We start from the raw sequence: 13,367 nt of genomic DNA, 5'->3' as shown, positions 1-13,367 counted from the left end.
GGAGGGGGCTGAAGGGTGGATCTGTAAATTTGCTGATGACACCAAGATTGGTGGAGTAGTGGATGAGGTGGAGAGCTGTTGTAGGCTGCAAAGAGACATAGATAGGATGCAAAGCTGGGCTGAAAAATGGCAAATGGAGCTTAACCCTGATAAATGTGAGGTGATTCATTTTGGTAGGACTAATTTAAATGTGGATTACAGGGTCCAAGGTAGCGTTCTGAAGACTGTGGAGGAACAGAGAGATCGTGGGGTCCATATCCACAGATCTCTAAAGGTTGCCACTCAAGTGGATAGAGCTGTGAAGAAGGCCTATAGTGTGTTAGCTTTTATTAACAGGGGGTTGGAGTTTAAGAGCCGTGGGGTTATGCTGCAACTGTACAGGACCTTGGTGAGACCACATTTGGAATATTGTGTGCAGTTCTGGTCACCTCACTATAAGAAGGATGTGGAAGCGCTGGAAAGAGTGCAGAGGAGATTTACCAGGATGCTGCCTGGTTTGGAGGGTAGGTCTTATGAGGAAAGGTTGAGAGAGCTAGGGCTGTTCTCTCTGGGGCGGAGGAGGCTGAGGGGAGACTTAATAGAGGTTTATAAAATGATGAAGGGGATAGATAGAGTGAACGTTCAAAGACTATTACCTCGGGTGGATGGAGCTATTACAAGGGGGCATAACTATAGTGTTCGTGGTGGGAGATACAGGAAGGATATCAGAGGTAGGTTCTTTACGCAGAGAGTGGTTGGGGTGTGGAATGGACTGCCTGCAGTGATAGTGGAGTCAGACACTTTAGGAACATTTAAGCGGTTATTGGATAGGCACATGGAGCACACCAGGATGATAGGGAGTGGAATAGCTTGATCTTGGTTTCAGATAAAGCTCGGCACAACATCGTGGGCCGAAGGGCCTGTTCTGTGCTGTACTGTTCTATGTCTAAAATAAATAAATTAGATGGAGTGGTTCCATCATCCAATCATTTGTAACTGTTTGTGTTAAGACCAGGTGTGTATGTATATATTTATCCTGATGTATGTATATATGTCCCTGATAGATGGAAAAACAGCCAGGAATAATTGGGAAAAGAGAACTGAACATTGACACATGTTCTGTCAGCAGATCTGAGCGATTGGGGTGGGGATTGGGAGAGGTTTTCCTCTCCTGAAGAAGCAATATAATGAATATACTGGGGAGAATTCCCATTGGGGTTTGTTTGATCAGCTGTCCTAACATTCCCAGAGATACAGGATCCCATGGGATTGACACAGTGCCCACTGATACACTTTGAGGATTTCAGTACATCTGGTGCCAAAGTTACAGCAAGTTGAAGACCGCATGCTCCTGTGACCAGTAATGCTGAGCAGTTACTCCCGAAGGCCACAACCCTCCCCTAGCAGAGGCCAGCTTACATTGTTGGGACTTTCCTATATTCTTCTTGCCCTTGAGAATTTCCACTCTCCTACCTTAGATCATTGATCAGAGCAAGTATTGACTCCTGTACATTTGAGAGTATTTAGCCAATTCTCAAGATTGAGATATAGGGCGGGATTTTACGGGCTCTCTCAGGCAAGATCGTAAAATCCCGCTAAAGCCAGTGGAGATTTCCGTTCTGGGAACTGGAGCAGGCGAGGTGGTAGCGTTTCAGACATAGTTTCAGTAATGTGGGCAAGATACAAAAGGATAATCAATTCTGGTAACTGCTTTTGTTTTCTGTTATCTCCATTAGATGCAATCTAGTCTTTAAGAGTAGCCAAGTACCACATTGCTCCTTATTTGAGCTATTTTATTTGACCAAAGGTGAGGAAGTCTAAACACTTTGGAGTGAATTTTACCGTCCCACCCACCTCGGCAATTTGAAATATAATTACATGTTTTATTAAACTTCCTACCACCTAACTCCTCAAGCAGACAAAATGATTTTTTAAATGCAGATTGAAGAGATAAGAATAATAATTTTGGCATAATGCCCCGGAAACAAAGTCAGTATGGAGCTACCCCACCCTGCCCCGAGGAAATGTGGGGTGTCCACCTCTCACTGTGAGAAAGGATTGGCCAGTGGTTTCAGCCGTCTTGGCAGTGCCAAGGGTGCATAAATGGGCACCCCCAAGACTGCAAGCAGTCCTCAGAAGAAGTTTCATGGTTCCGGGAGCCAGGTAAGTCCAGGGACGTGTCAGGGAGGCTTTGGGCAGTTTAGGGAGGAGGCAAGGGGATAGGGGCTGATGTGTTTTGTGGAGTAGGAAGAAAACGGGGGTTCTGTCTTAAAGGGCGCCTCCCCTTAATCCGCAATGCCCCACCCCTTCCCCATCCTCCTGAAGATAGTACCCCCCACTTCTGTTCCTGCCCTTTGGAAATGTCTACCTACTCCTGCCCTTCTGCCCATGCCAGCTGTTGTATGCCGTGCATAACGTATTCTTGGGATCAACAGGTTGGTTAACAAGCTCAGTTGACCCCTAGTTATTTATTGAAATATGGCAGACGCACCATCAATTTCAGTGCCCGGCCTCTCCCAGTATGATGGGATGAGCTCTGGGATGGATGGGAAGCTGATGGGATGGGCATCTGCCCTATTTTACAAGAACCCCTCCCCCGCCCCCACCAACCCCCGCTGAAAATACACCCGGCAGGAGCAATTACAATGCAAACCCCAGCTTTAACTCGATGTTAAACTCCTCAACTGCAATTCCTGCAGCATTCTTCACAATCTCCTGCTGTAATATTGACAAAATCTGCAAAAGTCTAACCCCCTCATATATAACAACTGGATTTACAATGAGAACCACCACAAAACCCAGACACCGATAACCAACGTTGTGATAAACTCTTAAAACTACTGCTTTTTCCACAAAAACCAATCACAATGAATTCCAGTCAACTCCATATACACTAAAAGGTTGTGTACAGCACTTTATCAGCCAGGCTCCATATACAGCTAAAGATCATATACCCCTCTAACCACTGCACTAAGGGAAACTATCAGTGCCATTGACCAGGTAGACTGCGACCATGTGGCTGGAATGTACATATAAGAACATGCTAACTCCACTCACACCAAATCAAAGAAAACCCTAAATAACCACACCTACATTTTCTGACAATCAAGCAGAACTTTGGAAAAACACAGATTTTCCATGACTTAAAGGGATAGATAGGCTGTCCTGAAACTGTAAATGTGATGTAGCAACAGGAGAGATTATCTTTTCTATTCTCTATTTACAGATGTACTTCAGTATGTGTGTAAACATGTGTATATCCATGTGTATTTACATGATAAACTGTGGTATGTGTGTGCAAAAGCAGAAAATGCTAGAAAATCTCAGCAGATCTGACAGCATCTATGGAGAGAGAATAGAGCCAATGTTTCGAGTCTGGATGGCTCTTCTTCAGAGCTGAAGACAAAACTGTCTCTTCATCAGAGCTGATTATCTTCAGCTGACGAAGAGTCATCCAGACTTGAAACGGTGGCTCTATTCTCATTCCTGGATGCTGTCAGACCTGCTAAGATTTTCCAGCACTTTTCTGTTTTTGTTTCAGATTCCAGCGTCTGCAATAATTTGCTTTTATGTTAGTATGTATACCTGTGTATGTGTGTATTTACATGGTATGCTTCAGTATGTGAGTATAAGTGTACGGTTTCACTTGATGAATGCCTGTAATTAACTGTCAGAGTTTAGGAAAATGATTTGTGTACGTATCTGTGTTTTTTCTGTATTTAGCCTCCAGAGCGAAACTGACAATGATTAACACAATGTCCAAGATTCGAGGGCAGGAGAAAGGACCAGGTTACCCTCAGGCTGAGGGGCTGCTGGGAGAAAGTATGATCAAGTTTGGAAAGGAACTTGGTGATGAATCAAATTTTGGTGAGTTGTAGCTAATCCAATAATTCAGGTATACATGTGTACACACACTCACTCATGCACACGCGCTCACTCGCTCACACACGCTCACACTCGCTCATGGTCACACACATACTCTCACTCACACAATCACTCACACACACTGGCTCACACAGACACTCGCTCACACACAGATGTACATGCAGAAACACATACACACTCACATACAGCGCACAAACACATGCCATGTTATTTTAATTTGGAGTGGGGTGATGGGGGAGGGAATATGTAAATAGGATATTTCAGATCTTGTGGCTCTAGTATTAACAACTTGATGCATTTCTTTAAACTGGAGAACTATTGCATGATCTCACATTCCAAGATGTATTAGTTATGTTCAAAATGAACTTTAAAATCAGTTGCTGTATTTAGCTGATGTCTTTCAGTGCACCATGTTCCTTTGTGTTCTAGTTTCCAAACCATCCAGAATTCACTGAAACATGTCTGAGAAGACCACCCTCTATAGTGAGTACCTAAAGTCAGCCCAGCAGTGATTGAACAACCAAACCTCAAACTGATACTAGGAGACCATGGGTTTATAAAGTCACATTAAGCCCAGCTAGTCAGCCTAAAAGGTGGTCTTATGGGCAGGTTTCACTGTACAATATTCCACAGTCTGTGCCATCTCTGTTTTTCCATCAACTCAATTGTCTTTATATTTTTCACTTTGCAAACATTGACAGCATTTTAACATTTAGCAACAATGAAGACTGAAGTGTGAGAGATCGTTAATAGTTTTCACAAGTTAATATGCATTCCAATGTAGCATGTGCAAATACAGATATTGTCCATTCTTTCTTGTCATTTTAAAATACACTCCACATTGAGGTATTCTCAGTGTGATAGAATTGTTGAAGCTCTCTATTTTGAATGACAAAGAAGTCTTTGAAAATATACCTAGGTTTTGAGTATTGTATCAAGTGCTGGCAATTTATACTTTACAAGTGAGAACTTCAAAGTTTTTGTCTTGTACTCAAAGGCTTTCCAGTTTTTTTTTAGCCCTTTGGAATGAACATTGAGTTGAGGAAAAAGTGTTACAAGTTGATTGGTCAAAGTTTGGAAAAGTAGCGCATAGAATTCCACCCCCAGTGTTGGTATTTGAATCATTATTTACACATTGTTTGTGAATTCAGTAACTGCCCTGGAAACATTTCATTTCTGGAGGGTTAGATTGTAGTTATCATCACCCCATGGCTTGAACAATAAAACACTTGCCTCTCCCGGGGGATAGTAAGAAAAGGGAAAAAAAACCATCATTAATTCAAAATCTTCCGTTGGAGCGAATTTAGAGGAGAATTTGAAGTGGGCGATTTTGACGGTTAAACGTGAGTTGCCCAGAGTGGACAGGCTATCAGTGTGGTGTAGGTATTAAAGAGCAGTTCACTGTTCTGGAATGAGAGAGACTCTACAGCATGTCACAGGACAGAGTTGGCAGAAGGTGATTAATTTATACAGTGGGCAGGCAGATAAAATAGGTCAGATTAAGAAGTTTCACTTGCATCTCGGAAGAGAAGTGGTGTCTCTGCAGCTGCAAAATAATCTTTGCAAAACCTTCTTTTACCCCTCTCAGCCTGACCTTCAGTCATCACCTTAAGGGAGAGAGGTTGTAGTTGAGTTAGAATGGTGAGCAGTAGGTGAGTCGCACACTGTGGAGTGAAGTGTATTCCTCAGTGAGGGTCCACACTCTGCAGTCGGTGTCATTGATCATAGTGTGTGCTCTGGTGGTTGCTTCGAGTTTGAAGCCAAGCTTATCGAGTAGGTATACCCCCCGAAGGCCTTTGGCTATATAGAATGAGAGCTTGTTTACAATGACATTTTTGTAGGGTGCTGGGACTGTGGGAATAATTGAATCATAGAAGCTTGAATAGTGATTGCGAGAAGAGTGAGAGAACGTTCTGGAAAATAACAATGATAGAGTTTGTGACTCAATCTCGACACTTCCATGCCAACATTGATGAGGAGTGACACTGAATGGACCACACTCTCCATTGCACAATCTTTAAAATGACCTGATGCTTTGGGATGCGTCATGCTATGTACAGCATGCTATGCTGTATTTTGTTCGTGGGAATAAATTCCTCCATGTGTCAAACGGATGAAATCTTCTTCAAAATCAACACATCTCTGAGAAGTGAGTTATTTTTAAGTTACGCATTTTCTCTTAAGTTGCACATGAGGTTGAGAATCAATGGATGCCTCCAAATGCAGACCTTGCCAGTGACACACAATCAAAAGAAAATGAATTTGGGCATGTTCTTGAGGGTGCCTGACCAGGATAGGCAAGTGTTGATGAGCCTGCTAGGTCTCTTTGTCTGTAGCCCTTGCATTGAACTAGTTAAACAAGCAGTGTCAGAAATCCTGAGGCTGAGGCTGTATTTCTGTGTAACTGCTTCAACCTTCCATCGTATCATGCTAGTTTCACCCATCCAAACTGGACTTGAGGGGCGGGATTTTCCAGCCTTGCTTGCACCGAAACTGGAAAATCCCACCCAAGGTCAATGGACCTTGCCATGGTCCGCCCCTCACATGCTCCAATTCCCCTGGCAGGTGGGACGGTCAAATTCGCCCCGATGAATCTCAAGGTGTCAAAACAACAACACAGGAAGATCAGAAATCATCAAACACACCGCCCTTTGGCTTTGAATGTGTGGAAATCACATGGTAAGGGAGCTGTTTTTATTGCGTGCTTTTAACTCAGTTAGAAGCTACTTGCAGAGTTTACTGAAAGCCATTGAATGATCTGATAGTCAAGCAAATAGCCAAGGTGATAAGCAGCAGTACACTGGAGATCCTAACAGAGAGAAGAACTCTTCCCAACCTGTACAAATTCACCTGAAAACCAACCTTCCAAAAATTCAACTACGAGAAACCCCACAGCTTGCTGAGAATCCTTCGCTTTACAAATCCCTCACTTCAAATTCAAAGCATTGAAAGCATCAAACAAAAGCCACAGACATGCCATGACGGAGACTGAGATAGTTATAATCTGTAACAGTATAATACATTCATCCATATCTAATCTTTGTGTATGTGTGTGTGTGTGTGTGTGTGTGTGTGTCAGTCATGTTTTAACATCCAGGGTAAATGTGAGATAATACATAACCTTCTTTATTTTTGAATGCACAAAAACTTGCTGCTGGAATTATGTCATTGATGTAGTCACTCTGAGGGTGAGCACCTCTTGCATATAAACACACTGATCACAGCCAGTAAAAAGGGAACACTGTATACTGGAGGATCTATTACAAGGCAGAGAGAGAGAAAGAACAAATATTGTTAGATATTACTACCGATGAATTAATTATTTTTGCTATTCAACCATGAAAGCAGCCAGCAATTAAATAATGTTTTGCTCCAGATAAGCCACATGCGCACAGTCCTACATTTACGGCCAGCAAAATGGAAACATTATAATTAGCTGTCACAGCACTAAATGCAACGTGCTTTACATGGTTTCTGAACATCAGTACTGATTGTACTAATTTACAAAGCACTTATATTATGTGCTGTAATGTAGACAGTTACTCTATTGGGTATTCTACATCCTGTGTCCTGAGAATTCTCTGCTCTAATAATTTATATGATATGAAATTCTTTGATTCACTGACTGATTATGTGGAGTTGTTGTTTGAGGATGTCTTGTGGCACGATGGGTGGGGTCCCTGTCTGTAAGGCAGAGACCTGGAGTTTCGGCCCCACTCTAGGACTTGATGGCCAAGCAAGGTAAATTCAAAACCGGGCCAAACGGGCGGCGCATCTATCAGCAACTCCTTCCAACATTCCCCAAAGGCAGACAGTACGAGCAGAAGAGATTCCCGGTCAGTCAGATGACAGAAAGAAAGAGGAATCTCTATAATCCCTATCCAGAGGAATCTCTATAATCTCTATCCAGAGGAATCCCTATCCAGAGGAATCCCTTTAATCCCTATCCAGGGGAAGCCATATCCAGAGGAATCTCTGTAATCTCTATCCAGGGGTATCTCTATAATCCCTATCCAGAGGAATCTCTATAATCCCTATCCAGAGGAATCTCTATAATCCCTCTGCAGAGGAATCTCTATAATCTCTATCCAGAGGAATCTGTATCCAGAGGAATCTCTATAATCCCTATCCAGAGGAATCCGTATCCAGAGGAATCTCTATAATCCCCGTCCAGAGGAATCTCTATAGTCCGTATCCAGAGGAATCTCTATTCAGAGGAATCCGTATCCAGAGGAATCTCTATAATCCCTATCCAGAGGAAGCCGTATCCAAAAGAATCTCTATAATCCCTATCCAGAGGAATCCGTATCCAGAGGAATCCGTATCCAGAGGAATCTCCATAATCCCTATCCAGAGGAATCTCTATAATCCCTATCCAGAGGAATCCGTATCCAGAGGAATCTCTATAATCCATATCCAGAGGAATCCGTATCCAGAGGAATCCATATCCAGAGGAATCCGTATCCAGAGAATCTCTATGATCCCAATCAAGAGCCCCAGTCTCCAACATGCATGTTGCCACGGCAACTCAAATTCCTTGCGGGGGGTGGGGGGGAGTGGGGTTAGGTTGTCTTAGTTTTCTGGACAGCCAATTGGGTCAAATTGTTGCCAACAGCACGGGGTTTGATTCCTGTTCGGTTTGGGGTGGACTTTGGACCAGTGGTGGAGGTCGTGGTGGGGTGAGTGGGATTTGCCTTTAAGCAGAGAACTCGCAGAGTAGAAGTTACTGTTTGGCTCATTTTCAATTCCCTCCGTTTAGTTCTTTGGCCATTAAGATCAGATTAACTGTTGTCTGTCTGTGGTTTCCGAGACTCCAAACTCTTCTGATAACCTCCTTCACTAGCAGGGTTACCTTTCTCATTCCTACGAGTCTCCCTGTGCTATGTATTGTCCAATGACCGGAAAGACGGAAGCAGGTGGTTCCAGTCCAGTGGCCGTGGTGTGTAGTGGATGAGAGGAGTCCGGAGTGATTCACTCGCTGGACTTTCCTCTCTTCCACTGGAGAAGCACAAAATGTTTGCTCATTCGGAGCCCCATAGCAGACCTGAGATGGGGAACTTGATGGATGCAGAATTGAAAGATCAAACCTTTGTTTTAAAGTTGACCACAAATGCCAATTAATCAGTGAATGGTTTATTGCCAGAATGTCCGTATCAGACAGAAGCAATGGCCTCATCCCCCATCTCAGCCCCGTTCCCTCTAAATAGCTAACCACCTAACTACAAGTCCCAACTCCCATTTTAGCTGATTTTTTAAAACAGTTTCCTCCTCCTATTCATTAGTGCCGTCATTCTCATTAATCAAAAACACCTCCCTCCTTCCAGCTACTGTCCCATCTCCAGCCTATCGTCTCTCTCAAAATCTTAAACATGTTTTTCCTTCCAAATCCATGGAATTCGTCTATGAATCCCTCCAATCAGGAGGAGGCTGTAGCATAGTGGATTAGTAATCTAGAGACCCAGGGCCAGATTCAATAAAAATCTGAAATTGAGTCTAATGTGACCATGAAACCATTGTCGACTGTCGGAAAAATCCATCTGGTTCACCAATGTCCTTTAGGGAAGGAAATCTGCCGTCCTTACCCAGTCAGGCCTACATGTGACTCCAGAGCCACAGCAATATGGTTGACTCTCAAATGCCCTCTGGGGGCAGTTAGGGTTGAGCAATAAATACTGGCCCAGCCAGTGTGGCCCACATCCTGTAAATGGACACAAACAAAAAACTGCCCCTAACACAGAACCTAGAATGACTCTTATCACAGTCACAAATGACAACTCTGTTGCCTCTGCCTGGGGTAAACTTTTCCTCTTCACCTTTCTTGACCTGTCTACAGACTTTGACATAATTGAACATACAATCCCTCAACACCTCTCCACTTTAGGATAGTGAGGCTGAGGGGTGACCTGATAGAAGCTTAGAAAATTATGAGGGGTATAGATAGGGTGAACAGTTGGAAGCTTTTTCCCAGGTCAGAAATGACAATTACAAGGGGGCACAAGTTCAAGGTAAAGGGGGGGAAAGGTTCAGTGGAGATGTGTGGGGGAAGTTTTTTACACAGAGGGTGGTGGGGCCTGGAATGCACTGCCAAGTGAGGTGGTTGAGGCAGATACATTAGCGACATTTAAGACTTATCTGGATAGGCACATGAACGGGTGGGGTATAGAGGGATACAGACGATTGGTCTAGATAGGACAACGTGATCAGCGCAGGCTTGGAGGGCTGAAGGGCCTGTTCCTGTGTTGTACTGTTCTTTGTTCTTAGAGGTGGATTGCTCTCACTGGGTTCCATTCTTATCTAATGATAACCAGAGAATTGTTTGCAATGGCTTCTCTTTCCACGATGTGGAGATGCCGGCGTTGGACTGGGGTAAACACAGTAAGACGTTTAACAACACCAGGTTAAAGTCCAACAGGTTTATTTGGTAGCAAAAGCCACCCAAGCTTTCGGAGCTCTAAGCCCCTTCTTCAGGTGAGTGGGAATTCTGTTCACAAACAGAGCTTATAAAGACAAACACTCAATTTACATGAATAATGGTTGGAATGCGAATACTTACAACTAATCAAGTCTTTAAGAAACGAAACAATGTGAGTGGAGAGAGCATCAAGACAGGCTAATAAGACGTGTATCATAGTCAAGCTCACCATAGACTACTCTCCGGAATCGGTTGCATTCTTGGACACACGCATCTCCATTCAGGACGGTCACCTCAGCACCTCACTGTACCGCAAGCCCACGGATAACCTCACGATGCTCCACTTCTCCAGCTTCCACCCTAAACACGTAAAAGAAGCCATCCCCTACGGACAAGCCCTCCGTATACACAGGATCTGCTCGGATGAGGAGGATCGCAACAGACACCTCCAGACGCTGAAAGATGCCCTCATAAGAACAGGATATGACGCTAGACTCATTGATCAACAGTTCCAATGCGCCACAGCGAAAAACCGCACCGACCTCCTCAGAAGACAAACACGGGACACAGTGGACAGAGTACCCTTCGTTGTCCAGTACTTCCCCGGAGCGGAGAAGCTACGGCATCTCCTCCGGAGCCTTCAACATGTCATTGATGAAGACGAACATCTCGCCAAGACCATCCCCACACCCCCACTTCTTGCCTTCAAACAACCGCACAACCTCAAACAGACCATTGTCCGCAGCAAACTACCCAGCCTTCAGGAGAACAGTGACCATGACGCCACACAACCCTGCCACAGCAACCTCTGCAAGACGTGCCAGATCATCGACACAGATGCCATCATCTCACGTGAGAACACCATCCACCAGGTACACGGTACATACTCTTGCAATTCGGCCAACGTTGTCTACCTGATACGCTGCAAGAAAGGATGTCCCGAGGCATGGTACATTGGGGAAACTATGCAGACGCTGCGACAACGGATGAATGAACACCGCTCGACAATCACCAGGCAAGACTGTTCTCTTCCTGTTGGGGAGCACTTCAGCGGTCACGGGCATTCGGCCTCTGATATTCGGGTAAGCGTTCTCCAAAGCGGCCTTCGCGACACACGACAGCGCAGAGTCGCTGAGCAGAAACTGATAGCCAAGTTCCGCACACACGAGGACGGCCTCAACCGGGATATTGGGTTCATGTCACACTATTTGTAACTCCCACAGTTGCGTGGACCTGCAGAGTTTCACTGGCTGTCTTGTCTGGAGACAATACACATCTTTTTAGCCTGTCTTGATGCTCTCTCCACTCACATTGTTTTGTTTCTTAAAGACTTGATTAGTTGTAAGTATTCGCATTCCAACCATTATTCATGTAAATTGAGTCTGTGTCTTTATAAGCTCTGTTTGTGAACAGAATTCCCACTCACCTGAAGAAGGAGCTTAGAGCTCCGAAAGCTTGTGTGGCTTTTGCTACCAAATAAACCTGTTGGACTTTAACCTGGTGTTGTTAAACTTCTTACTGTATTCTCTTTCCACTCCAGTGGTTAGCACTACTGCCTCACAGCGCTAGGGACCCGGGTTCGATTTCCGGCCTCGGGTCACTGTCTGTGTGGAGTTCGCACATTCTCCCCGTGTCTGCATGGGTTTCTTCCGGGTGCTCCGGCTTCCTCCCACAGTCCAAAGATGTGCAGATTAGTTGGATTGGCCATGCTAAATTGTCCCTTAGTGTCAGGGGGACTAGCATGGGTAAATGCCTAGGGTTATGGGGATGGGGCCTGGGTGGGATTGTGGTTGGTGTAGACTCGAAGGGCCAAATAGCCTCCTTCTGCACTGTAGGGATTCTATGATTCCAGCATTGTTACTTCTAGTTCCCCCCCAATGACATACTGTCGGTCCCCTTTTATTTCTTAGCTCCATGCTGCCCTTCAGTGACATTTTTGGAAAGCATAGCATCGGGTTCCACATATAAACTGAGGATGCCCAATCTCAGCACCGCCTCGCTGGATCCCTTCACTCTCTCTAATCTGTGAGATATCCAGGACTGGAAGAGCAGAAATTTCCTCCAATTAAATGTTGGGAAGACTAAAACTACTGCCTTTAGTCTGCTCTACAAATCCAGTCCCAAGCAACAGACTCCATCCCTTTCCCTGGCAACAGGCTGAGATTAAGCCAGTCTGTTCACAACCTTGGTGTCATATTTGACCCAGAGAAACTTTCCAACCACAAGTTCAGACGATCGCTAAGACTGCCCATTTTCAACTCCATAACCTCTCCCCTCCCCGCTTCTCCCAGGAAACTACAAAAGGTCATGAACGTAGCCCAATCCATCACGCAAACCAGCCTCCCATCCATTGACTCCGTCTACACTTTCCGCTGCCTCGAAAAAGCAACCAGCATAATTAAGGATCCCATGCAACCCGGACATTCTCTCTTCCACCTTCTTCCGTCAGGAAAAAGATACAAAAGTCTGAGGTTACATACCAACCGACTCAAGAACTGCTTCTTCCCTGCTGCCATCAGACTTCTGAATGGACTTACCTTGCATTAAGTTGATCTTTCTCTGCTATGACTATGCTATGACTGTAAGACTACATTCTGCACTCTCTCCTTTCCTTCTCTATGAACGGTATGCTCTGTCTGTATAGCGCACAAGAAACAATACTTTTCACTGTATGTTAATATATGTGACAATAATAAATCAAATCTCCTCCCTTCCCCTTGCCCTCACCTCTCCTCCCCCTCGCCTCTCCCCTCCCCGGCTCTCTCCCCCATCGCCTCTCCTCGCCCCTCCTCTCCTCAACCTCCCCCCTCGCCTCTCCCCTCCCCGGCTCTCTCCCCCATCGCCTCTCCTCGCCCCTCCTCTCCTCAACTTCCCCCCTCGCCTCTCTCCCCCCTCGCCCCTCCTCTCCTCGCCCCTCCTCTCCTCGCCCCTCCTCTCCTCAGCCTCCCCCCTCGCCTCTCCTTGCCCCTCCTCTCCTCAGCCCCCTCCCCTCGCCCCTCCCCTTCACGCCCTTTCTCTGTAGATCTCTAATTTGCAGATTTGGCTGGCTGCCTGCCCTCCGAGCATCCTCCATAAACCTCAGTTAATCTAA

General features: G+C 45.1%; 1 protein-coding gene across 1 annotated transcript in view; it reads left to right on the top strand.

Moving 5' to 3' along the window:
* The window catches only part of sh3gl2b (SH3 domain containing GRB2 like 2b, endophilin A1), a 157,262-nt gene that overhangs the window by 128,160 nt on the left and 15,735 nt on the right, over positions 1 to 13,367 (top strand). Inside the window, exon 4 of the mRNA XM_078215312.1 lies at positions 3,703 to 3,846. Coding sequence (XP_078071438.1) covers positions 3,703 to 3,846 — 144 coding nt within the window. The remainder of the gene's footprint in view (positions 1 to 3,702; positions 3,847 to 13,367) is intronic.

Source organism: Mustelus asterias, chromosome 6 (genome assembly GCF_964213995.1).
Source record: "Mustelus asterias chromosome 6, sMusAst1.hap1.1, whole genome shotgun sequence".
NCBI classification, from domain to species: domain Eukaryota; kingdom Metazoa; phylum Chordata; class Chondrichthyes; order Carcharhiniformes; family Triakidae; genus Mustelus; species Mustelus asterias.
This window is presented reverse-complemented; position numbering and strand designations above follow the sequence as displayed.